General features: G+C 32.0%; 2 protein-coding genes across 3 annotated transcripts in view; one reads left to right on the top strand and one right to left on the bottom strand.

Moving 5' to 3' along the window:
* Nucleotides 1-15767, top strand: part of l(2)k01209 (uridine-cytidine kinase-like lethal (2) k01209) — a 32616-nt gene extending 16849 nt beyond the window's left edge. For both annotated transcript variants that reach the window (XM_088240525.1, XM_088240531.1), the window contains 6 exons: nucleotides 512-698; nucleotides 3959-4048; nucleotides 5528-5687; nucleotides 7154-7299; nucleotides 9147-9344; nucleotides 10206-15767. In XM_088240525.1, coding sequence (XP_088096651.1) covers nucleotides 512-698; nucleotides 3959-4048; nucleotides 5528-5687; nucleotides 7154-7299; nucleotides 9147-9344; nucleotides 10206-10322 — 898 coding nt within the window. In that variant the 3' untranslated portion in view covers nucleotides 10323-15767. The remainder of the gene's footprint in view (nucleotides 1-511; nucleotides 699-3958; nucleotides 4049-5527; nucleotides 5688-7153; nucleotides 7300-9146; nucleotides 9345-10205) is intronic.
* On the bottom strand, nucleotides 13985-26032 carry LOC148284393 (uncharacterized). The gene is made up of 8 exons (XM_088240542.1): nucleotides 25848-26032; nucleotides 25090-25239; nucleotides 24268-24547; nucleotides 22743-23201; nucleotides 22119-22209; nucleotides 19969-20136; nucleotides 19801-19886; nucleotides 13985-18463 (listed from the first exon to the last, which is right to left on the bottom strand). The coding sequence occupies exons 1-8, from the start codon at nucleotides 25927-25929 to the stop codon at nucleotides 18370-18372; spliced, it is 1410 nt and encodes a 469-aa protein (XP_088096668.1). The 5' UTR covers nucleotides 25930-26032; the 3' UTR covers nucleotides 13985-18369.
* Nucleotides 26033-26259: the final 227 nt, after the last annotated feature.

The raw sequence follows: 26259 nt of genomic DNA on the forward strand, positions 1-26259 counted from the left end.
TTGCGAATGTCAAACTCCAGTCGTCTCACCAACAAGGGGTGTACTTATGTCGGAATACGATTTTTTAAAATGCATTGAATTTAATAATATTTTATTGTTACCAAAAATCCAATAAAAAGAAATAAATGGGTAGAAATTATAAGGAATTTAAGGAAAGAATCTGATTGAGATCCACAAAAAACAAATGCTGTTTGTAAACATTCAAAAATAAACTTTTTCATACACAAAAAAACGACATTTTTCTGCAAATGCATTCTCCTCGAATGCAACCCTGATAGAGCGATGAATAAAACATTTATGCTCCTAACTTCTTTTTTACGGGTTCGCTTGAATATTTTTATATCTACGAACACGCACAACGCATAGATCTATATTTCTCTGATAACCGCACGTAAATCGGTTAAGCCGTTTAGGAGTACGGTGACATCACGTACAGAGGAATTATATATTTAAAGATTATGATCGTCCATGAAGAATTTCATTTATAAGAATTGATATTTTTCTAAACCAGGGACATATCTCAGAGAGCGCGCGACTTGGACGGTGTACTGAAGCAGTATATGCAGATGGTGAAGCCCTCGTACTCCAACTACATCGCTCCGTCCATGGCGCACGCGGACATCATCGTACCGCGCGGAGGGGAGAACAATGTGGCCATACAACTCATAGTGCAACACGTGCACACGCAGCTTATGCTGGTGAGTGGGAACTTCACAATCCTGAATACAGAAATATTGATCGCCCAATTTATCATTGTATTATTTTCGGATTTGTTTATAATGTATCCAGTAATGACAGTACATCAATTAAGCCATTCAGTAAATTAAACATTAATATGGAGTCAATGTTATTTCTATGTTTTTGTAGACTTGAGATTTTTAACATTGGCTCCATTTCTCCGTAAGTGTAGTCTCCCCTCTCGAGGCCAATCATCCATGCTACTTTTCTTAGCAGACGAGTATAAAAAAATGAGATATAAATATGCTGTTTTGTGTAAAAATTTTCTTTTTATCTGATTCACTACTCGTTTTGATAGCACTTGTAAAAATACTTCTTCTTCTCTGTCATTCCTCAGTTCTGAGGGTCATGACATTACACATTATTACTCATTACTTTTTTATTATTATTATTATTATTATGGATAACTTATATAGCGCCATTTTCGTAACAAAATACTTCAAGGGCGCTTTACATAGTGATTCTTTTAAATTTGTAATTTAATTAAAATAATTTATTTTGTTGTCACATTCTACGGATTTATTCAAATGATTTAGAGAACAAGTGGGTTTTAAGTTTTTTCCGAAACATCACTTCACTTTCACAGCCTCGCACCTCTGCTGGGAGAGCATTCCATGCCATAGGGCCTGCGACCGCAAATGCGGCCTGCGACCGTTCACTAAATTTAGTGCGCTGCGTAGAGGTATAATAACTTTTCCTCTCGCCGTAGACGTAGCTGATCTAAGCGTTAGACGCCTGTCAGCTAGTTCATCTGAAATGTATAGCTCCCTTAGATATTCCGGAGCAGAGTTGTGCAGTGACTTATACATAAGCAAACAGAGTTTGTATTCGACCCTCTACACATTATTACTACCTATTATATCGGGTTGTGGTCCCGTGGCTAGTGTTGCGGACTCACGGATCAGAGGTCCGGGGTTCAAACCCCACTCTACCCCAACTTGGTTTCCTTTTTCTAACAGTGAGTTATTTACAACTCGTTGAAAATGGCCGCCAAAATTGAAATATTTGGGTAAATTATAAGAACGCTAATATTTCTTTTTTCTTTTTAAAAAATAAAAATTATCATGTCAGAAAAAAGGAATTAAAATGTAGCTGTGTACTTGAAATTAGGCCACCTCTCTTATGCAAATGTCTTTTTAATACAGCAAATACAGAAACTGCTCAAATTTCCAATAAAAATATACAGTAAAACCTCGTTTTTACTTTCCTCAATTTTACGTTTTCCCGCTTTTTATGCCAACATGTTTAGGTCTCATTTTTTTCCATACACGCTCATTAAAATATTCCCCCAATTAACGTTTTTCGTAACCCCGGTTTTTAGTTTAAAAAAAATCGAAACTCATTCGATCTGTCAAAAGACGCCGAGCCGTGCACCGCCGCGTTTGCCTAAAATCGTGAATAAAATGAAGATAAATAAAAAATGTGTAAATTGTCTCAAACTAAATTCAAAGTATGCTCAGTGTAATTGACCATTTTGTTTAAATGTCTAATTTTGACATTTTACTAAATTGTGACATGCGGTTGACGCATGTTTAGGAAGAATAAAGTCTTTACATCAATAAATTACGATGCAGATAGTTTAAAAATTTGCCAATAGAAATATTATTTGAAGTTATAGACATAATTTGGAAAGAAGATTGTTTAAACAGTTATTATAAAAGTGTGAAACAATTTTGCCGCGATTTAAATGACAGTTGAAATTTTGTGGGCCATACTAAAAAATGTGATACCATATAAACAAAATTTCCCAATATTTAGGGAAAAAATCATTGATTGCATTTTATGCAAATTCAAATGTAAATTTTCGTGTTTTTAAGATTAAGTACTTACATAAAATTATTTTAACATGTTTTTTATTTTAATTCAATAATAAAAATCACATTGTGGTATTGATTGAAAAAGTACAAAATATTTTTAATTAAATCATAGGTAAATATAAATAATCCCCAATTATGACAGTTTTTGCAATTTTTCTGCAGCTTTTCATTTCCTCACTTGAGCGTTTTCTTCGGTTTGACACTTTTTTGCTGCTCCCTTGAAAAAATGTAAAACGGGGGTTTTACTGTATATTGAAAGAGAGATCGATCTGGTAAAGACAATCAAATTGAGTTGAGATTCAAATTTTGGTTCAACAATGTTCTTGAATAGTTTTTTTTTATCCTCTGCTTAGTGTTATTTATTTTATTAACACAAACGGCAAATCTGCATTTTACAAACATTTATAATATTAACATATTTGGCTTAATATTTTTTTCTTTTTTTTTAAAAAACATGAATTTTATAAACAAGATTTATAAAAAATAAAAAAAATCAAACCAAAAATTATACAAGATTTATATTTTAAAAAAATAACCTAAAAATTATACAGCATATTTAGTAGAAAGTTTAAATAACAAAACATTCTACAGTAAAAACTACAAGAAAATCATAAGTACTGTTTCACACAGCTATGCAAAGTGAACAAAAAACTGTATATGAAATGTGTGCATAAATAAATATAATTAAAATAAATATAGGAACAATACCCTACACTAAATATATCAGATACGTGGGAATAACTATTGCCGAGTTCATGAAGTCTATTTAATACTGCATTACAAGTATACACTGTCCGTGAATTGTTGCTACAAAACGGTGGCACCTGTCTAGTCATTCTTCCAGGCACCCTGAAGTTGATGAGAGACAACAGGTTATCAAAAGTTACAGGTCTCATAATGATCACAATAAACTAGTTTTACAGTGATAGTATGAAGAATAAATAAATAAATAAATCACTCTGTGTAAAAATACGCTGCCAAAAAATTCAGAAAGATTTTGCAACATCACTATAAATATAACTGTGTCAACTAGTTTTTTACCCACAATTTATGTCATTCAATTTCAATAAATTGTTTGTGTAAGAAGTATCAATATAGTATTCAAATATTCACTCGGTTTTATTAAAGAATATTAGTTTCATTCAACTTTCTAATTCATACAATAATCAAATTATCAGTTATAAATTTTTCAATTTTGAAAGCTGTTATTATTGATTTAAACCAAATAAAAAAATATTGCGTTTGTAATTTCCTCTCCAAGATTTATATAGCTTGCCAAAGACTTAAAATGCCTAGATGTCTATGTTGCCTTAAAATGTCCTCCATCTCTATTGTATTGTGTTAAACTTTGTCATTTAATGTTATTTTTTCAAAAATAATTCAATTGTAATAAAATCTTTTAGAGAGGTTTCAAGTTACGCGAAGAATTGGCCCACGCACACATGGGTCAGCCACTACCAGACTCCATATACCTGCTTCCTCCCACTCCGCAGGTAAATTACTTTATTTTGTAGCCCGAACCGATAATACCATACACGAGATATATCCGGAAAGTCAGTTTTGTTTGTATTTATTGCCATCGCAGTTTCCCGCATGTGTAGTACTTACCCAGACCTATTGAGGCGTTGATGCCATTACGAGTGAGCTAACTGTTGTGTACGCTTCGTGGTGCTTGTTTGAAATGCCTAATAAAATTGAAAATCTCGCCACTTGTTAGATAAGGTATGTAATACATTTTCATAATGTGAAGAACATTAAACAATTCGTCAACAGATATGTGAGGTGTACGGTGAACATGTGATGACTCATTTTATTCCATTGTAAGATGGGTGAGACAGTTTAATGAAGGTCGTCATAATGGGGTAATGAGGGTCGCCGATGCTCGTTGTGTTCAGGAGACCCCCACTACCAATCAGTGTTGCCAACTTTTGGGGGAAAAAACTCACATCACGAGAGCCAAACAGTACTCTTACTTTCTGGATATGCCTTGTAATATTATTGTACTTGAAAAAATATAAATAGTTAATTGATACCCTTAGCATGTAATATAATATGGACACTTCACTCGTCCATTAGAGTCAAGTCTAATTTTGTATACCATAAATCTGTGTTATTGTGCTGTATGTTTCCTAAATAAAATAAAATATTATATTTTTTTAAATGCTTCAAATTCCGATAAAAATACATGAAATGAATTTAGAAAAATTAATTGTATTTTCAAAATCAATATAAATATTGTGGAGAAATGTTTTCATACATAACTTTAAATTTTTTTTTTTTAATATGTACCTAGAAAAATGCGACATGTTTGGCATTGATAATTGTGACGTCAAGATTCGTGACAATGTTCTATAAAAAATTTAACGGATTCAAACAAAATATGAAACAATTATGAATCGTGACGTATTATGGACGCGGCCAATGCAATGACCATTTTTGCGAGAATTCCAAATCATAAATTCAAAATTCAAAAAGTAGAAAAAAGATTTTTTTTCTCGGCAGTATTTCACAGACCCTTATGGCTTTAAAATTGTGCAAAATAAAAATGTGATATTATTTCTGTATTGCTTACAAAATGGTGAAGTTATGTAGAAAAATAATTTATGGTATAAAGATTCTAAATAAATAAATAAATAAAAAATCCTTTCCGGACCTAATGGTGCATAAGGCACTGCATTGGTACACCAATCGCAGCGTATCTTGATCATTTTTGTTACATGAAGGTAAGATGATCAGTCTTACGCTTCAGGTACCAGTCCAGGTACTATGAAACATTCTAGTGTAAAAACACCTTTTTAAATTAATATTTTATATCCTTGTCACGAGACCTCTCGCATGGTAGGCAAATTCGCTGACCATTACACCACGAGGCCAACCATCAAGTTTCTGGATATACCTTGTATTCAATGGTGTTCACAGCATAACTGCCTTTTTGTGATCAAATAATCATAATACATTTTTTTTCCTTTAAGGTGAGAGGCCTCCACACCTTTATCAGAAACAAAGACACGCCGAGAGATGAGTTTATATTCTATTCCAAGCGTTTAATTAGACTTGTCATAGAATATGCGCTTTCCCTTCTGCCATTCCATGATGTAGAAGTGGATACACCACAGGACTTTGTATATCAAGGTATGTATTTTTTAAACTCCCGACGAAATACAGTAAAACCCCCCTTTTTACGTTTTTCAAGGGAGCAAGAAAAAAGTGTTATACTGAGAAAACGTGAGGAAATGCAAAATGTTTGGAAAAAATAGGAATTACACATCAAAATAAAATTGATTTGCTACACTACAGTGTAAATATAATTCCAGAAAAATTGTAAAAACGGTGATAAGTGGAAATTGACAACATTTATTTTTTTTACTTATTTTCAATGATTTTACAAAAAATGTTTTTATATGTTTTCAAACAATATTCTGTAATCTGATTTTTTATTTGATTTAAAAAGCGTGTTATTTATTAAATTATTTATAGAATTTTGAATTTGCATAAAATAACGTACAAAAATTTTTCCCCAAATGTTGGGAAATTTTATTTATATGGTATCATTTTTTTTTCTATGGCATCACTAAAAACAACTGTCATATAGATCGCGGCAAAATTGTTTCCACTTTTATGTCAACTTTTTAAACCATCTTTTTTATAACTTTAAATATTTCCATTGTTATGTTTTAAACATAACAATTTAATGATTAAAACTGTATTGTTTCCAAACGTTTGTCAACTGTAAATCATGATTTGTACATGCCAATATAACGTTTTTGTTCAAAGAAAACTAATACTAACTTTAAAGGAAGACACTTAAACAATAAGGTCAATTACGCTGCACCAGCTTTGAATTTAGGTTAAGGCAATAATTTATACTTTATTAATTGTTTACCTGTTTTTATTCTTCATTCGCATGGCTCACACGGTGGCGCGCGGGCCGCGGCATCATTATTACGACATACTTATGGTTTTTTTGACACATCAAATGAATTCCAAAATTTTCCAAAAGTAAAACCGAGGTGATGAAAAATGTAAAAAACGTTAATTGGGGGGAATATTTGTATGAGAATGTAATAAGAAAAATGGGTCCTGAACATTTCGGTGTAAAAAGCGGGAAAACGTAAAATTGAGGAACGTAAAAACGAGGTTTTACTGTATTTAAGTTAAAATCTTTTATTTATTTATTTATTTATTAACGGACATTGTCCATGTATACAATTTATAAGGTTTAAATATTACAATAAAAGAGTAGTTTAAAACATTTAAAGAAAAAAGAAAGAAGCATTGACAAACATAAGGGACATCGAGACAAGATCTGGACTATTTATTTAGTGCTCGTTTAAATCGTTGTAAACTTAAACCAAAAAAGTCCAGATCCTGTCTTGAGTTAACAATACGACAAAGGCGGGTCATTGGAGAATTTAGGCCATACCTGCGACAAAACATTGGTAAAATAATTCTATATAAATATCATAACCACACGAAACAGATTCCACTACAGTACCAATGCACTACTGAATGTTGATAGGGAAATAATGATATTTTAAAAATAAATTTTTAATATTCTAGTTCTGTAATTAGATGTTTTCCGTTTCTTATTTGTGCAGGGAAAAGAAGCAGTTGTCAGAGAATATGCGGAGTGTCCATCCTCAGGGCCGGGGAGACGATGGAGCAGGCGGTTTGTGATGTTTGTAAAGATATTCGCATCGGCAAAATTCTCATCCAGACCAACCAGGCTACTGGAGAACCAGAGGTATGTTTCAGTTCACTTATACATAATGAGAAGGTTTTTAAATTTTATTATTTCTAAAGTGTTGTAATCTCTCTTAAAAACGAAAGATTACTTATGGTGTCACCATCAAAAGTAATGTTCAATAAAAAAATATGTATATATACGAGGTGTGTTTAGAAAATAACGGGAATTTTTAAATTTTGCTGGTTTGATGAGTCCGATTGTCTTTTTTTTTGTTATGTTGGTAGACATGCCCCTGAAGTATGCTAAAACTTTCAGCTGTATTCATTGTTTACTTTGTCGGCTCGGCGACTTTTGTTTGTTAAAAAAAAATCAAAGCATTTTAAAAAAAATTTGTGTAAAAAATGAAATTAAGTGTAACAAGGTGTGTGAAATGTTAACAAAGGCCTATGGTGAGTCTGCTATGAGTTGTATAAGTTGATAATGTCTGTGGGGGTAATGATTGGTCTGTTGAACAGCCTACCGAGAGAGGTGGATCTTTTCCATGCTGGGATTTCCAGCTTTAGACTCTTCCTCTCTAATTATGTATCATAATGTGTATTAGTGAGTCTTTGGTCTTTGTTTACTATTGTTTTTATGAACCTTAATAATCTATAGTGCTTTTTTTAAAATACGTTTTTGTAGTTACCTAATAATATAATTTATGTATATTGTAATTGGCAGTAGTGCTGTATACATTTAAAGAAATAAAATGAAATATATGAATAATATATTTTTTAATAGAAACTTCCTAAAAAACTAAAATACAAATCAAAAATGAATAAAAATAATTTAATGAATTTTTCCATAAATGAGAAAAAATAAATTCTATAAAATTTGTATTTGAAGCATTAACTTTGTGATTATTTTTTCTACCGACTGGTTTCAAAGCTACACAGGCTTCTTTATCAAGGTATAATCAACTTATGGATCTGTTAATATTTTAACAGGTAATCTTCAATCGAAATTAAAATTACACAAATTGGAAATTTTAGAAATTGAAAAAGCAGTACAAAAAAAATATCAAATAACCAAATAAACAATATTTCCTTTAGTCCACTCCTGACTAGTTTTAAACATCGTATCCACCTCACTTCACACCTCCCATCTTAACAAGAACAACATGACAAAAATACTCTACTTATTAGCTCCATTGTGTCGTATTGTAAACTTGAGACAAGATCTGGACTTTTTTGGTGTAAGTCTTTATAGATTTTTAAATCACTAAGATAGACCTGATCTTATTTTGAGGTAGTAATTTATATTTTTTTGTCCTAGCTTTAATTTTATTTAGTTGTATTTTATTTTATTAGTACCTGTATTTATTATAAGAAATTGTATTTACCATTGTTAAAATGGACTGCACAAGTCCGTCAATAAATAAATAATAATTAACTAATCAAATATTTTATTTTTACAGTAATTACTAAATATTACATCGAACATATAAAGCTAATAAGTCAAAAGACTCGACATGTTGTTCTTGTAAAGATGGGAAGTGTGAAGTGAGATGACTGCATAAGTAAAAATAAGTGGTTAAAAACAATGTTGTTTTATATTTATTTTATAGAAATAATTTCTCTTATATTATATCTTTATGGCGGTCTCAGCATTTGCAGCCATCGCTCGAACAGGGGAAAATGGATCCACCCTGCAGTGTCTTGGAGAAGCGCATTGTTGGAGCTTCTCGCATCCTCGGGTTTAACCTGTGGTCTCCCAGAGATTCGGCTTCTTCTGTGTTATATTCATGCGTATAGATGTTTCGTCATCTGCACTGCAGAACCTATATCTAGAATTTTCAGAATAGCTCATTCTCGCAAAGTATTAATTAAATCAGCAGTCCCCATATATATTTTTTTTCTTTACAGTTATACTACCTCCGTTTACCTAAAGACATAAAAGACTACCGTGTCATCCTAATGGACGCAACTGTGGCCACGGGAGCAGCGGCCATGATGGCCATCCGAGTTCTGCTCGACCACGATGTCCCAGAGGAGAGGATTAGCATCGTGTCCCTTCTCATGGCGGAGATCGGAGTTCACTCCATTGCCTACGCTTTTCCCAAGGTGCCATTTAATTCCTGATTTTACGCTGTTGGATCCCCTAAAATCAAATATGTAAAAAAAAAACAGGAAAATAAAAACAATAATTTTTATTGATATTATTATTTTTTATTTGGAAGATGTAATAGAATAAATTAAAATATATTAAATATATTTAATGTAAGCAAAAGTTACACCATAATCTTATGTAATGTTTTTTACTGTTTGTGTTTTTCTAAACTTTTTCATTGATTTGTTTTTTTTAATTTTTTAAAATTAATTTTTACTATTTATTTTTGAGTAGACTGTAATTGCAAGTGGCAATAAGTTTCACCATTTAACTGTGTATACCTTTGTTATTATTTTTGTATGTATGACATTGTATATTTATTTATTTATTTTATTAACTTAAACGGCAAATCTACCTTTTACAAAAATTTATAATACTAACATATTATTGATATATTTTTTTTTTAAAACTTAAATTTCCTTTTACCCAAGATTTATAAAAAAAATCAAACCTAAAAATTATACAACATATTCAGTAGAAAATTTAAACAATTCAAGAATAAATGTAGAAAACAAATAAATAATAAAATATTTTAAAGTAATATAACAAGAAAATCATATTAAGGTTAATAAAGATTTATTATTATTATTGATATAAAAAACGAAAGTAGTGAAACTGATCAATAGTACAAATAAAGACAAAAATAAGACCTATCCACCATTATTTTTTTATTAAACACAGCATTGCGTGGAACGTATACCCTGTGTAAAATAGGAGTCCATTTAAAAAATATTATTGTTGTAACAATTTTATATTATGGTGTACTTATATAAATTGATATTAAAAATAATATGAAGTATTTTTTTCTCTTTCAGGTCAAAATCGTCACATCCGCACTGGACCCCGAAATAAATGAGAAGTTCTACGTGTTACCGGGTATCGGAAACTTTGGAGATCGGTATTTTGGTACGGAACCAGCGGACGATTACTAGATTTGTAATGTTGCACATTGCTATGTATACTGCGCCACAAACACAGTAATGGCACCCTGTGGAATGCCTAGTTAAACAAGTGTCCTCTTATTTTACGCTTTAGTTTAAAATTTTATGAAATTTAGATGTTTTACAAATTTTTGTGATTACAATTTAGTTTGTTTGTTAGTAATAATATTTATACAAAATTTCAATAGGTTTTATAAATTTAGTTAACGTTGAAGTACAATTTTTCTATTAACGGTCGCTTGCTAGTTTTGATTAAGGATGTGCTGACCCCCAAAATTAAATCCACTGCATCGCCCCTTGGAATAAAAAGGTTCTAACTAACAGTTTAAGTTACCGGGTGAAAATAGTCCCGTTTGTAACAGTTTTTATACCTTTCATACACACTTACACTATCTACCAGGGACGAACCGTGTATATAAGCGATTATACGCAGCTTACCATAATATTTGACTAACCATAATAATGTTTTAATGTAACTTTGTTTACAGAAAAACAAATAAATAATCAACATTTATTTTAAATCATTTCCACCGTTCGTATTTTTATCCTAACATAAATATAAATGTTAATAAAGCGCGCCCAGCGCATGCGGTGAGCCAAGAAACTAGCCGATTATTCCAGCTTATTTTTCATACAAATAAGTATACTATATTTTGGATGTATTAACCCCAGTGTGGGTTTTTTCTCCTAGATTAAACTTGCAGATTACACAAATTATTTGAAGATTCTTGATTTAGAAAACAGTATTTCAAACGTTGCTTCTTAAGGACTATTTTTCTTTGAGATGGTACTTTTGACATAAGACCATAATTACTTTCATGCGTCATATTGCAGGACATAAAGCACTCCACACGGCCGTTTTTAGCATTATTAATTACTAGAACAATTCGGCCAGTTGACATTTCAATTGAATACCTAATATCGACTGAATTCATAGTGGTATTTATTATAATTTTTTTAATGAATTATATATTAAAATAATGAATAATATATCTGTATAATATATCACAAAGTTACATCGTTTAAGTTGATTTCATGGATGAGAGTTGTTGTATCACTCAGAACCACAGAAAAATATAAATTTATAGTATATATTACTTACATTATATTATGTACCTCCCATGTAGGTACAAATACAGGATATTTTTTTATAGCTTACCTGTAAATAAAATCACTATTCGCCACTGCTATCTACCGGATATTAAAGCAAAAAAGAAGTTTGAACTGCATCAATTTATTATAGTGTCAGGTGGAACCTTGTTAATCCAAGGGTTTGAATATCAATTTTAGTTTTGTAAATTGAATTGGTATTTATGTATGCAAAATTACATCTATTGCGTTTTCAAAATATTTTTTTATCAATTTTTAAACAAAATAACACAGCTTAACTGTAGTGGCTCAAGCATCAGGGGACCTATCTTAGAAAAATCGTATTATAAGTGTAATTTATACAAGAATGGTTTTATATGTAATATGTCGACCGTCCTCAAAAGGGTGGTTCCAATGGATTGCTAAAATAAATCTTATTCGCGGTGTTTTTGTTTTAATGCACTTAAAAAATGGATGGCTGGAGAGATCATTAACAACAAACATGTTGCTAAATTGATCCAATTGATAATTATTTATTTTATTTTCAAAAATGATTGGCTATCCTTGTGTTCTGTATTAGTGTGCACGCATTGCCATTACTATTAGATGTAGGACTAAATTCTAGTCTAAATCATTAATAGCTGAGCTGGGCCACGATTATAAAGGCTATCTACCTCGGTATGTTCTACCGAATTGTCGTCTCGACATCATATGATCGAATCCAACCAATGAATGACCTCGAAAATTTAGTCCACGTTCCTTACTTAATTAAAATTTAAAATAGTTCTCATTCATATTTTAAATGGGCTTCTGTGATAAAAAGTGGCCACTTCAAAGCGATTATAAAATCCAATAAATCCCAATTCAAGCAAAATATTCTCGCTTGATCATGATTTTTATATGACTTGACAATTACTAAGGCGGTATGCTTAACGATTGTCTGTATTTATCTACCGAGCGATTACAAAGCCTAGGAAGATAGTTAAACAGATGGAAAAAATATAATAACTAAATTTATTTTTTATAGTGGCAACATTTTTACGCTTAGATGCTCTTATATGTTAAATGGACTGAATCTAGCCACATTGTCTGCATCTAGGCGTTCGTTTTCAAAACTGACTCTGTAGATATATCACGGGTCCCCGTTAGTCAATTCTCGCTCCCCAAGCCTTGGTTGATTAAGATGGATAGCGAATGGCTATTTATCCTCTTCTAAGCCCAGATCCTTAAAGTATCGAGTATTAGATAGAGGGCGACCGCTCTCACATCCTCCCATTCAACTTATAGTCCTCCTAAGATTTTTTGTTTTATGAAACAAGTTTTTTGTGACAGAAAACATTACATTCTCATGAAATTCGTTTAGGTGTTTTAACATCTGCACTATAGAACCTACATCTAGAAGTATCAGAAAGATTTTATTCTAACCAGGTCTGAAGTGCTCTATAACTTACAGGCTGTAAGGGCTCTATAGTTTTTAAAATATAGCTTGATTAGAATGATAGCTGCCAAACTAATGTCACTAGTAATGGGAAATTACTGATCACTGATCGTGTACCGATCAAATCAATTTTATCAGTTTTTTCGTGCAAACATAAAACTCTGTTTCGATATAAAAACGCAAAAACAAGCCTATTATAGTGTGTTTAAGACAATTATTTACTTAAAAATAAGACATAAGGTACTTTTTTTCATGAACAACAACAAATGAATTCTTTTTTTATTCGATCGATTTACATTGATCAATTTGTCCTATCTCTAGCATTTTTACAAAATGACGTAACCTTGTAAGACCGTCGTTAATAATTAGATTTATTTTAGTCTTAAAGCTGATTTTATATAATTGTGTTGATTTATATGTCAAGCATTGTATTAAAAAAATTAATTAACATGCCAGATACGAATAAATCACTCCTTAGACGTTACTACAAAGTTATGTCGTCACTTTTGCTGATAACTGTCATTCTATAGCACTATAATATCAATGTTTATGTACAGAGTGTGTATATTTGTATAAAGATTCAAAGTATCTTCGTCGGTAACCGGTAATTGAACATGTTTAGGAAAAAAATGTAAATATATTATATTTTTCATACAGAAAACTTAATTTCACTTTGTAGATAAAATTGAAGAAAAATTTAAACTTCCCATTAGAGTACGTACCCTGGGCCTATCGGGACTATCAGCTCCCTGCCTCATTACCGTTGATGTTTAAATGTTCGAGTGTAATGGTCTCCTCAAGTTACCCATTTAATTTCATGCGAATGCAGAGAAACACACTAATAATTCAATGATTTTGTTAATATATACATTTCTAGTAAAATTTTTAATCGTGGTTGTGGTTTCGTGGCTTGTGTCTCGCACTCACGGATCAAAGGTCCGTGGTTCGAATCCCACTCTACCACAACTTGATTCACATTTTCTAATAATTAGTTATTTACAACTCGTTGAAAATGGCCCTCAAAATGAAATATTTAGGTAAATTATAAGAACGCAAAGATTTCTTTTTTACTAAAAAAGATAAACAGATTCATATTAAGAATGAATAGAAACTGTAAAATCTAATCTATAAGTATTTTTATAATGTCATGTACTTAATGCACATATTAGATGTAAATATTTATTTTATTGTGGAACAATGACAGACAATGAGACACACATACAAGTTGTATAATGTTGCTAGACCCATCACCCTTTATAATTGTTCACAGCCTGCAATGTGTTGTATAATTATTTCTTTATTACACACACCGAGTCTTATTTAAAACTGTATCTTGAGAATGTGCCACGAACTATTTCGTGTCACTTAAATGTCTTTCATTAGCAATATTTTCGATATGGATTAGTTTTATTTTATTTAATATAGAATTGCCTATATCAGCAACGTTAATTGTTCAGGAGAGGATGGGTTGTTTGAAGAGATTGTCTGTTTCTGTAGCGATTTTTCTTATTTTCAAGTAACAGACATATCTTTCATTACTAAAAATAACAAGGTTTTATTACTATGTACTCAAACGCATACCTACCGGTATGCGATCTAATGCACTTTTTATATGAAAACTCTCCAGGCACTTCTAGCATTAAACTCGAGGTATACACTTATTAAAATCAGATCAAAACTGACCAAACATATAATTCAAATATTATTTTTAACTAATATTCTACCACTACTACCATCGTGCTATTTCCTTACGGGGTAGGCATAGAGGATGGAAAGCCACACGCGTCTATCCTGACATACATTCCTAGCTTATTCCACATTCATTCATCGTATCACGCATGCCCTTTGATTGTGTCTCCTTTTGGCATACTTGATTTTGGCTTATCTGATCATGCCACGTCTTTCTTGGTCATCTTCGTCCTACGTATTAATGAGAAAGTTCGGCGTTGCGGAAAATCAGATGTAACAATTTTTTTCCTACAAACCAGGTAGGCCTCACCTTGCAAAAATTGACTTTTTGTTCAGCACTGTATCGCTGTCCGCAGCCCAATTCACCAGCGATCAGGGCCCGGACTGGAACTCCTCCTTTTGAATGAGGAGAGCGTGTGACAGAGCAGCGAATGTTCATTCGAGGAAAGCTTACAGGAGATAGCTAACATTGCACTGTCGAAATTCATCATTCACTCCCGGTTGGATGAATGGTAGTTCCGCAAGAAACTTTTTCTGCATTTCCGCATATCTCACCCTCACCATGTTTTTGCGTTTCGGTGAACCTGCTCCTTTACTGTCGTACTGGGCTCTTAGAAGTCAAGAAGCCGATCTCAGGCCTCCGGAACTCAGAACTCCTATTCGGTGCGAGTTGTGTCCTCGGCCTCGACGCTAATCAGTCGATCGCGGAAAACCGCTTTTGACAACACCCAATTTGTGTCACCAGATAGTCAATTCTCAGATTCGTGAGGATCCTCAGTAGCGTTTGATGCCGCAGTGCCAGTGTCTCGGATTCTGAAGATGGGTCTTCTGAAAACTCACTATTGCATTTTTGAGGTTCACTGCCGTGCTGTTCCTTCCTTGATACTGGTGATCGTGCATCAGGCTCAACATTTTCAGAGCTTATTTGGGTGCAAAGTATCGATAAAAATAAAAAACAAATTTAATGACATTAAAACACATAACCAATAATAAAATGGTTCGCCGATTGATTTATTTACTAACACAATAAATGTTATATGGCTGCCAAGTTGTTCTGTTTTCAAAACAAAAAAAATTGCGAATATTCTAGGGTCAACGGACAGACATTACTTTTGTTTGCTTCATCAATGTCATCGGATTGGAAATGAACATATAATGCAAATCATCGGCATACAAATAGTACGAACAGGGAAGGTTCTGGGTTATTGGATTGATAAAAAGGGAAAATGAAAGTGGAGAAAGTACCCCCCCTTGTGGCACACCAGCGGTAAGATCAATCCAATCTGAAAGGATATGACATTCTAACGCACACGATATGTAAGGATTTAAATTTTGAAAAGTTAAGAATATATCTCTCTTCAATCCGTGCCTCATGTCTGAGGATGGTGATTACACCTGACTCTAGGCATGGCTCGTCTGTGGACAGTCTCCCTCCATCTGGAACGGTCTTATGTTCTTCTATAGGCATTCGTCAGTGATGATTCTGGTAATTCAGTGACGATGCCGCTCCATCTTGTCGGTTGATGTCCACGCGACCTTGTCCCTTCGACACTTCCCAGGAGAATAGTTTTCTCCAAACTATCAGAGTTCCCCCTGGTAATATGTCCAAAGAACTGCAGGATTCTTTATATAGCTGACCTTAAATTTACCAGCATGCTCCATAAATATTTTGTCTCCAGATAACACTAACCTTCACCACTCTAATTCTCTTGCCTCCTCTTTCACAGTAGTAGCTGCTCGATTGTGGAATAATATACCCACTAATTTTAGAGACCCCTTCTTTATTTGCATTTAAATCAAGATTACAATGTCACTAACCAAATGTTTGAGTTGTTACTTTCTCCCTCTTCTTTCCTTCCCATCACCTCTCTTCTCTTCATAGTATAGTGTACATTTTTACTTATTTTTTTTGTAAATGTTTGTATAAAGTTCTAAGATTCTGCTTAATTACCTAAAATATGTCCATGAACTTGTAATTTTCTTAAACTGAAAGGTTTGGGTAGGTAGAAAGAAATTGCCTTAAGGCAATATGCTCGCCCTTATATGTATATAAAGTGTAAAATTAATAATAAACACTACCTCTGTATATTTCATTGGGTTTTGTATGTTTTCATCAAGCCTGTTATTCTTTCGATGTGCATTCTCTTACTTGTAATTTTCTAAGACGGCACTGCTAATTCTACTGCGATTTTTCAAAAAATGATACATTTTTGGATACATCAAAAGGTGCTTTAAAAGGTGGTTAAATTGATCATCAAAATTATTGCCGCCATTTTTGTGTTTTTTTTTATTGTAATTTTGCAAACAGTTTATTGTGGTTTACGAACATTTATTGCCGCCATTTTAGTGTTTTAGTTGTAAATTTAAAGATGGTTTATTGTGTTTTTCAGTCATTTATTATTTATGAATATCATATTAAAAAAGTTGCAAAGAAAAAATGGTCCAAACACTGCTACATATTTATTAAATAAAAAATAATTTGCCAAATCAATTTTTTTAACTACTTTTTTGTCAGTCCCTTAAATAATGTAATTTAGGGGTTTTACTGTATGTACTATTTTAGAAACAAGTACGCACATGTAACTTGTATTAAAATTGCCATTAACAATTAGTTATACCGCTTCACTAATTTTTTTCCTGGTTTACGCATTTAAAGTGAATTCTAAGACATAACTCAAAATTGTATGTTAAAGAATTAAATCAGTAAGAAACTTTAATGGCCACCCTGCACAATCAGCTAATAGTTACTTGTACCTCTTTACCTAAATGTCATGGTAATAATATTTTGTTTCATATGCTATTTATTATTTTGTACTTAGTATATTAATTTGAATAATTTTTATATTGATTAAGTGTTTATTTTATTGATAAATATTTTAACAGAAAACCGTTTTTAGAGGGAATTTAGGAAATCTAGGTAACAATTTTCTCCTCATTTGGTGTATGTTTTTTTTTTATCCAGTGTGTTCTTTGAATTAAGTACTTATTGAATGATCATGAAGCTAGAAAATTGTGTTATATGTTTAAAAAATATTGAAATGTAAAGTTATTCTGTTGACAAATGATAACCTGAAAAAACACTTCTATAGATTCAACATATTCTGGGTGCTGTGGGATATCGTATATTAGAAAAAAAATATCATTCGATTATTTTCCGCATACTTTACTGCTTCAAGTGTATATTTTAGAACTGTTGTATTTTTTTATCTACTAAAGCAGTGTGTTTGTAAAAATTGTCTTGTTTTAAAATCACAAAAAAAAACAATTTCTTGCGCTGAATGTCAAAGCAAGCTTAGAATTTAATAAAAGTATTGTAAATATATGTTATTGTGCTTGTTATATTGTAATATAAATTTCACTAATATTTAAAAACCGACTTGAGTATTGTTTAAGTTAAAAATCAATGAATTCTACTGGAAATTTTTAATACAAAAAATATTTACATGTAATAAAAAGTTGTTACATAAACTGCCTTTTATTTATGTTAGATAAATAATAAAAACAAATATTTATTTTATTAATTAACACATTCAAAAATACATCTGTAGCGAACTTTATGGCTACATTAATTTCTATCATATAACTTCAAAAATAATTTAGTCTATTGATTGATATGCTCTTACATTACACTTTCAAATAACAATACGAAAATAGAATGGGACTTTATAACCAATCACAAATCAAACCTATCATTTGGTATTGCCAGCATAAAAAATATATTGGGGTCTGATTTTCACTGTTTTTTCAGAGTGAGTAATTTTATTATCACCTAACCATACAATATGTTTATTTTTTTATTTAACTACAGTATTCTAACAAAAATTAAACATTTTTATTGATGAAATTCTTCAATGCCAACTCCCAGTGCTCCTGCCGTGTGCTAGTAACATTATCCGGACATTGGTTGGCGAGTTTTCTGAAACACAAAAATAACTACATATCCAATATATGAAACTTTCTTAAAATAGCACAAAATTTCATTATCAAAGTAATTTTAAGGAAGCCCTCAACATGTAATATGGAAAATCTATGTAAATTATTTAAAGTTCATACAGTAGACACTATTTACAAAATAAATTACATCATACAAATTTACAAAGAAGAAAAAATAAACAAATTTGAGATGAATAAGTCACTCAGATACCAAAATAATATCAAAAATCCTAAATTCCACACAAGTCATGATCAAAATAGTATTTTTTTCAAAGAAATAAAAAATTATAATAATCTCAATGAACTAAAAACTAGTAAAACAAACATATCACTAAACAAATTCAAAGTAATTTTTTTTATTTCATATAATTGTTTTCTCATGTATCGGAAATAAAATAAATAAATTATGTAACTTCAAATTACTAAATAACTGTAATAGTGAATTCACTCTCCAAACACAAGAGCTAGTCTCTTTTTTGGATAGTTACAGTTATAACGTTAACTAAATATCTGTGCCTCAGAGACAGACGGATGCAAATCCAAACGTCAAATGTTCAACAATAGCCTAAAGAATCTACTTTCTCTAAGTGATTTCTAATAATTTATAGCAATTATTTGTATTTTCAGTATTTTAATACATTGGTTCTTTCATTTTAAGACTTACGTTTCTTCAAAATCAATGGACATGATCATAAACTGGATAAGAAAATCAAAATGTCAAATTCTGGATTTGAATCCGTCTGCCTCTGAGGTACAGATATATAAAAGTAGATTGCAATAGAAAAAAAAACATGCATCATTTTATGTAACAATATATATTTTTTAAAGTCATATCAAACAATTACTGATAAGAATAATAATGTTTAATTAAATAGACACTTTACAATCACATGCTGATAGCATTTCAATTTATGGGTAAGTGCCTTCTTGCCTTTAGTCTTCAATGAACATTTAGAATATTTCCATGCTTGAAGATGAATCTTTTCACAAAAATAAAGGTTTCAGCTCTTTAACTTCACTAAAATCAACAAATGGAAGAATTGAAGAAATATGGATGTTCAAACATAGGCAAAATGGTGAATGTTACACAATGTGTAAAGTGGCCACTTAAACCAGCTAATGACAGGTCATAAGCCCTGTAAATGCCTAGACCTCCATATTCCCTTATTTAAGGTATTCTCCATCCCTGTTGAAATTTGTTAATCTTTTTTCTTATCTGTAATGCTGATTTAAAAGGGTTTTCAAACTGTTAATTAGCTTTTAAAATGTCTTAACCGCGTAGATATAAAATAATTAATCTTATTAAATTCTGTAACCAACCTGACTTGTTCCTCGCATTCTTCCAAACTTGCCTCCCCGTTGCTCAGACGAGATCCAAAACCGCTGTAGTAAGATATATAGCGTTGCTGAAAGTTACAATACACATTTAGAAGAGTAGAATTATTATCTAATTTTTTATTTCAATATTCAATCAAAAATATATTTCACCTGCACACTTTTAGTGAATGTTTGGTCCGTCAGCATTTTGGCGCTAACTCGAAGTCCTTTGGCAAGAGTATCGATACAGGAGACATAACACAGCATCAGGTCCTTCGCATCCACACAATCCCGGTTCGGGACAACTCGTAAGTTTATTCCACCTGGTTGAATGCCACCCTTGATTCAAACAAAAAAATACAAAACAAAAAATGTAACAAGTACTTTTTCAAAAGACATTATTTTTAATATTTCAAACTTCACGTTCCATCCATTGTAATGGTAACCCTATACAAATAGCAGGATGACAGCCGAAGAAGCAGAGAGGTACAAACAAACCCCTCGATCCTAGACATCTCCTACACCACCAGCAACCGATGGCCTCGCATCTGAGATCTAGAAACTTTTGTCAAAGCCACCTCCCCTATTGAATCCTCACAACAACACAGAGAGGACTGTGGCAACAGGATCTTGGAGCGAGACTGTGGATGGATCCACATGAGGGTATCTAAGGAGGTGAACATCTACCCTACTCCCCATGGATCGACCTCAACAGACTAAGGGTGAGTGTCACACGATGTAAAAAGAATCTCCAAAGGTCGGGCTACCTCCCTGGTGATGATATCTTGTGTGACTGCGGCGCAACCCAGGACGGCAGCCACCTAATGACATGCCTGCTCGTGGAAGCTGCACTCCTGGGGTCCTAATTGTGGCAAATGACAGGGCGATATCTATCGCTGGATATTGGAGTGGCAAGATATGATCCAGCCAGACACGTTAAGTAAGTAGGCAAGTCACCCCATGCTCAGTAAATTCAAACTCCTAAACTATTGTTTCCGCAAGATTAAACATTTGAAAAAAAATATATAATAAGCGCACATTGTTGTCGGATTCTAATAGCATGTGTCCTATCAGTACGTTGATTTTATATTGTTGTCAACTATAGCGTTGTATTTGCATGTTAGTGTACTGGTAATATGGGGTGAATAGAAACAAATTTTGCATGCATTTTTTTTTTGTTTTTGAACAAATTTTAAATGTTTTACTATAAAATATTGCTTGCTGCTTTTCACCTCTTGAAAGGGGTCAATAGCAACATCATATGAAACTCGACATTCGCTTGAAATGTAATTTTTCAAGAAAAGGTTTTTTGTGATATGCATCAAATAGCGCTAACAATCTTTATTTTTTTAAATTACACCTGTCCTTGCAACTAAGCCTGAAGGTAATCTAATTAATCATTTATAAATAGATTATATATTTTTTAAATATTTCATTAGCACCTAATATAAATTATTTAAATTTAGGATTAATATACAATATACTATACATTTGTTTAAAAAAAACGTTAAGACTTGGATATTTTTTAAAGCCAGTTTTTAGTGTGCTTTGGTGAGTTTTTTTTTAAGTAATCGATACTGGCCTTAAAAAAATATTTTAAAAACCAAATCGCCATGTGGGACGAATATCGTGTTTTGAAAAGACAATCCTCAAATGGGGTAAATGGAAACATTGAAAGATATTTTGATATTCATAAAAATAAAAATAAATATTAGAGGGTAATTACATTTTAAAGAGAAAACAACAAATATTTTTTTTTTTATCAAAATCTCTTTAAAAATTTAGTTTTTTTTTACCCCTCATGTCATTTATATTCACCCCACTAGTCGTTTCTATTCACCCCAAATTCATTTCAAAAATCTGACCTCACTTCACATCATTTGTCAAGTTTATATTTGTGATTCATATTGTAGACAATAGACTAATAAATGGATTTAAGAAATAATTTGTTACATTATTTTGGGTTATCTTTGTAAATTATTGAAAGTTTTTTCACCAACGTAAAACCGCTGAGGTACACAATGACGGGGAAAAGAGCATGAAATTGTTTTAGAAGTATTGTTTCAATGTTGTCAGTCTGCAGAAATCATTATTTGCTTTCACATACTGACTAGAAATTCTGCAATAATTTTCATTTGAGTTGCCAAAATCAAAATTAAGAGTTTTACCAAAAACTGTTTCTTATCACCCCTTAGTTACAATTCACCCCATATTAGAGTAATTAATGTCCTGCGGAAGAGATGTCGGTAAGTGGTTGTATATAAATATTTACTTACATTTATAGTTAATATCTATTTAATTTATAAATAAATTATAATTACCTGTTCAATAATGTTTTTCATCATTAACGTCGCATCTTTAATAGTGAAAAAATCATTTGATGTTATTTCAATGCACCCACTAGTGTTATACCTGTAAACAATATATTTTTAAACATCGAATTATTTCTTGCAATTTGATTCTCGGTCTCGTGGCGTAATGGTCAGCGCGTTTGCCTACCATGCGAGAGGTCTCGGGTTCGATTCCCGACATAATTGATATCAAATATTTATTTAAAAGGGTGTTTTCACACTAGAATATTTCATAGTCCCTGGACTGGTACCATTAAGCGTAAGACTGATCATCTTGAAGGCATGAAACAAAAATGATCAAGATACACTGCGATAAATGCACCAATGCAGTGCCCTATGCACCATTAGGTGCGGAAAGGGAATGATGATGAATTTTTGATAAATAAAATCTGGATGTATTAAAACAGGCATAATATTAACTTATTAAATCTATTTATTATAATTGTGATTTATTATTTATTAGTCTTTTTATGATCACGGGTATTTAATTTAGGGAAAGCCAATAATTCATTCTATAAAAATTTGGAATGAAATAGTCAAAATATCAAATGATTATAAATAAAAAAACAATGGGTCAAATTTAAAAATGCTTACGCTGAACTCATGTAATATTGATATCCTGGTTTTGTACACAGCTTGTAGTGGCGATCTAAATTATGGTGTTTCAAAAAGCATAATCCACTTGTAACATCCCAGCAGTAATTATAGATAACTCGAGAGTCATTTACATTAAATGCATCATTAGTTCTACCAGCGATCTCATTGGAAACATAATTGTTCTCAAACTCGTATTTCTTCCAAGGTTGCAGTAGCAACTGTCCTCGATAGCCGAGTCTTTCCTTGAAATCCGAAGTCATTTTGAGGAGACGAGCAAAGTGTTTCATTTCTCTCTGGAAATCGGTATTCAGGGCACTGCAGGCCCCCTCCCTCCCTGCCCATATCAGGAAGCATTCTGAATTCAGTTTGTGTGAGGTCTCGAGGCATCTCTTCACTTGGAGCGCTGCCTGCATCATGATATTTGTGTCGTTGCTTGTTCCAGCACCAGAAGCATATCTGAATAACAAACATTTGTGTTTTGGGTTAGGCTAAAACAATTATTTAAAATAAATACTAAGCAAACCAAAATTAAGATGGCTGGATGATGTTGAAAGTGACATGGGAGTAATTGTCCTGACGACCTGAAGAAGAGCAGCAGGGTGCAGTGAGGAATGGAGACAGATTCTGGAGGAAAACCACTGATGATGGGATGAATTATTTAATACTAAGCTTAAAAACATTCCTTTGTCAGGTTAGTTTTACACTGAAAACTAAATCAAATTTTGATTTCGTTGTTTGATGGAACGACTATTTTTTTTTATTTATTTACAATTTTAAAAAACCCGTTAGGGTTACATTAGAAATTTAATATTGTCTAGTCATTTTATGTCTCGTCTAGTCTAGTTAGTTCAGTCATCATGTGCTTTTTCAGATTGATTTTAAATTTGTCTCCATTAAAAGTTTTCAAGTAGTAAGGTAGGTCGTTGTAGTGTTTAAGTCCATTATGTAGTATTTTTGACTGTCCTGTGTTTGTCTTTGCTTTTTCAATATGATAGTGTTTTTGTTGTCTGGTGTTATATTTATGTATGTCAGCATTTTTGACTAATATTATGTCGTCGTCTTGTACGTTTCCCAGTGTTATTTTGTGCACAATTTTTAAGGTCTCAATTTTAGTCAAGTAGTTTATGTCAAACTGGTGTGTAATGTGTGTTTGTAATATAATGGCTAAATAATAGAGTTAAGAAAAGATTTTAGTTGATGGTTCTTCAAATTTTAAACTTAAAATCTGCCATTGCCGCTTTGATTCACGTCAATTGGTCATGGTTTTGTGGTGTATTTTTATAACTTCCTTCAATATCCTATTTCTGACATGCAGGCAACCCTCAGAAACAGAGCCTTAGCGATCCCTCATTTATTATATGCATTTTTTTGTATTATGTATTTTGTTTTGTGGGTAATTTAAATTGCGCTACAAACTATTTTATTTTGATGTTGGTATGTTTGGAATATTTACAAAATTTAATGATACTGTTTGACAACTAAAATGTAATATTGACTGTTCAAATTTTCAAGACATACATACTTAGGACTGGAATGCAAATCCGGCGCAATCCACAATGGTTTTATTCCCGTCCTTTGTTGCATTTCCTGTAGGAATTCCGTCATCTCATTTATACTGATAACACTCTCCTCAAAAGTATCCATTTCCGGAACCAAATCTCTGTCGAAAGCGCTCCAGTGCTTGATGCCAAGTTTAGAACAAAACTCAAAGCCGGCTTTCAAACATCTTTTGTAGTTTTCTATAGATTGGCTGTGGTCATCCCAGCTCCTTTGGAATGTTGGCTTCCCAAAATAATCCATACCTTAAGATGAAAAAAAAACAAAGACACCAAAAATAAAAAATACAGTCTCATAATCAACGTAATACGGTACTAGAATATTTTTTTCCTTTCTTTTTAATTTATAGTTTGATAATACTCAATTGCTTTCTCTATAAAATTGTTAATAACCTAATTGATAGCCCATAAATTGTTAGAAGCATTTCATATCGAGTCCCTGTTCGTAGAACTCGTCATTCTGCACTCTTCGACATTCCAAGCTCACAGACTAATTATTGTTGGTTGTGATTTTTTTAGTAATAAATATTCATGTTCACGGAAGCAGAGAGAGGAGAGGAAGATAGAGTTGGAACTATACCATGTCTTTTCCCTTTTATGTAAGTACTTTTTATTTAATTTTTATTTTTTTAGTATTTTTTTCCCCTCTCCTTCTATATTCATAAATTAATGTGAAATCTGTAATTGGTCTTACTTTTCAAAATTGTTTTCTTGTACCTTGATTTTGTAAAAAGACTATGATTTCCATAATAAATAAATAAATAGTATACATGAAATGGACATCTCACCATTGTATCGGAAAGCTGTGAGGGATACGGCTGGCCTGATCCAATCCTCCATTGTCCGCCCGTGAATCCTTTCACTAGCATTATAGTAGCGATAACACAATGTATCATCGTACGGAGCCGTTTCCCCCTTAAACTCTATCTTGTTTATACCTGGGTTGCAAAAACAAAGGTTCAAATATGAATGAAAACCGCCATCTCAGAGGTCATTCATTGAAACTAAACACTACCTCCTCCTCATCCAACCCCAGGAAGAACTTCCTGACAAATCGAGTTGTGGAGAAATGGAATGGCCTTCCCGAGAAAGTGATTGGTGCTAGTTCAGTTAATGTTAACTAGATGCACACAGCAATTTATAATGTTTAATAACCATGTACACTTGATATACACGCATCAGCTTAATAGCTGCTAGTGTATTATTAATAATAAAAATAAATACAATTAAGAAAAGAAAGCTAGAGTACTTTGGACATTTTATGCGGGGATCCTTATTTAGAGCGGCTATGGACCTCTACCGTGGAGTGTCACCATAAGAAGAACAATAATGTGTCATAATTAATAATCGCATCATCTAAGCTCATTTTGAATGCAATATAAATATTTAAGAAATGAATTTATTTGAACCAGACAATGTGGTGTCCGGCCTACCTATATTCAAAATTACTTCTGACAGGTGACATTACAAAGTTTTCATAAATTAAATATCTGAAAAATCAGAGTTATAAACTACTTTACTTGTTCAAATCATTAAAGTTGATTACCTGGAAAATATTCATTGGTTTCTCTCGCTGGTTCCCTTACAGTTTTCTGCCTTTTGTTGCAAGGCTGAATATAAGTGGCCATAGCTGAAACTCAGGCTTTCTTCGACTAAGATGCAATAGATGTTCATGGTATCCTTTTATAAGGAGTTATGTGACCTACATACTCAACCAGTATGAATCTAGAATCTTATTGTTTAGGTAAAATGATACCTTGTGAAGTTAAAACCATCACATTGCATTGTTACAACTGTTCCATTTGGAATAATAGAAAATGTTTGTAAAGTATTATATTTCAGTACCTGAAATCATCTTAAATGGAATACAAGAACCATAAAGACAAATATTTTGACATGGAGAAAATTTTCTTAGCATAGATAGGGAAAAAAATTTAAAGGAAAGAAATATGGTAAAA

The sequence above is a fragment of the Micrasema longulum genome, unplaced genomic scaffold, assembly GCF_059751315.1.
Source record: "Micrasema longulum isolate JH-2025_06_02 unplaced genomic scaffold, ASM5975131v1 h1tg000126l, whole genome shotgun sequence".
In the NCBI taxonomy this organism is placed as follows: domain Eukaryota; kingdom Metazoa; phylum Arthropoda; class Insecta; order Trichoptera; family Brachycentridae; genus Micrasema; species Micrasema longulum.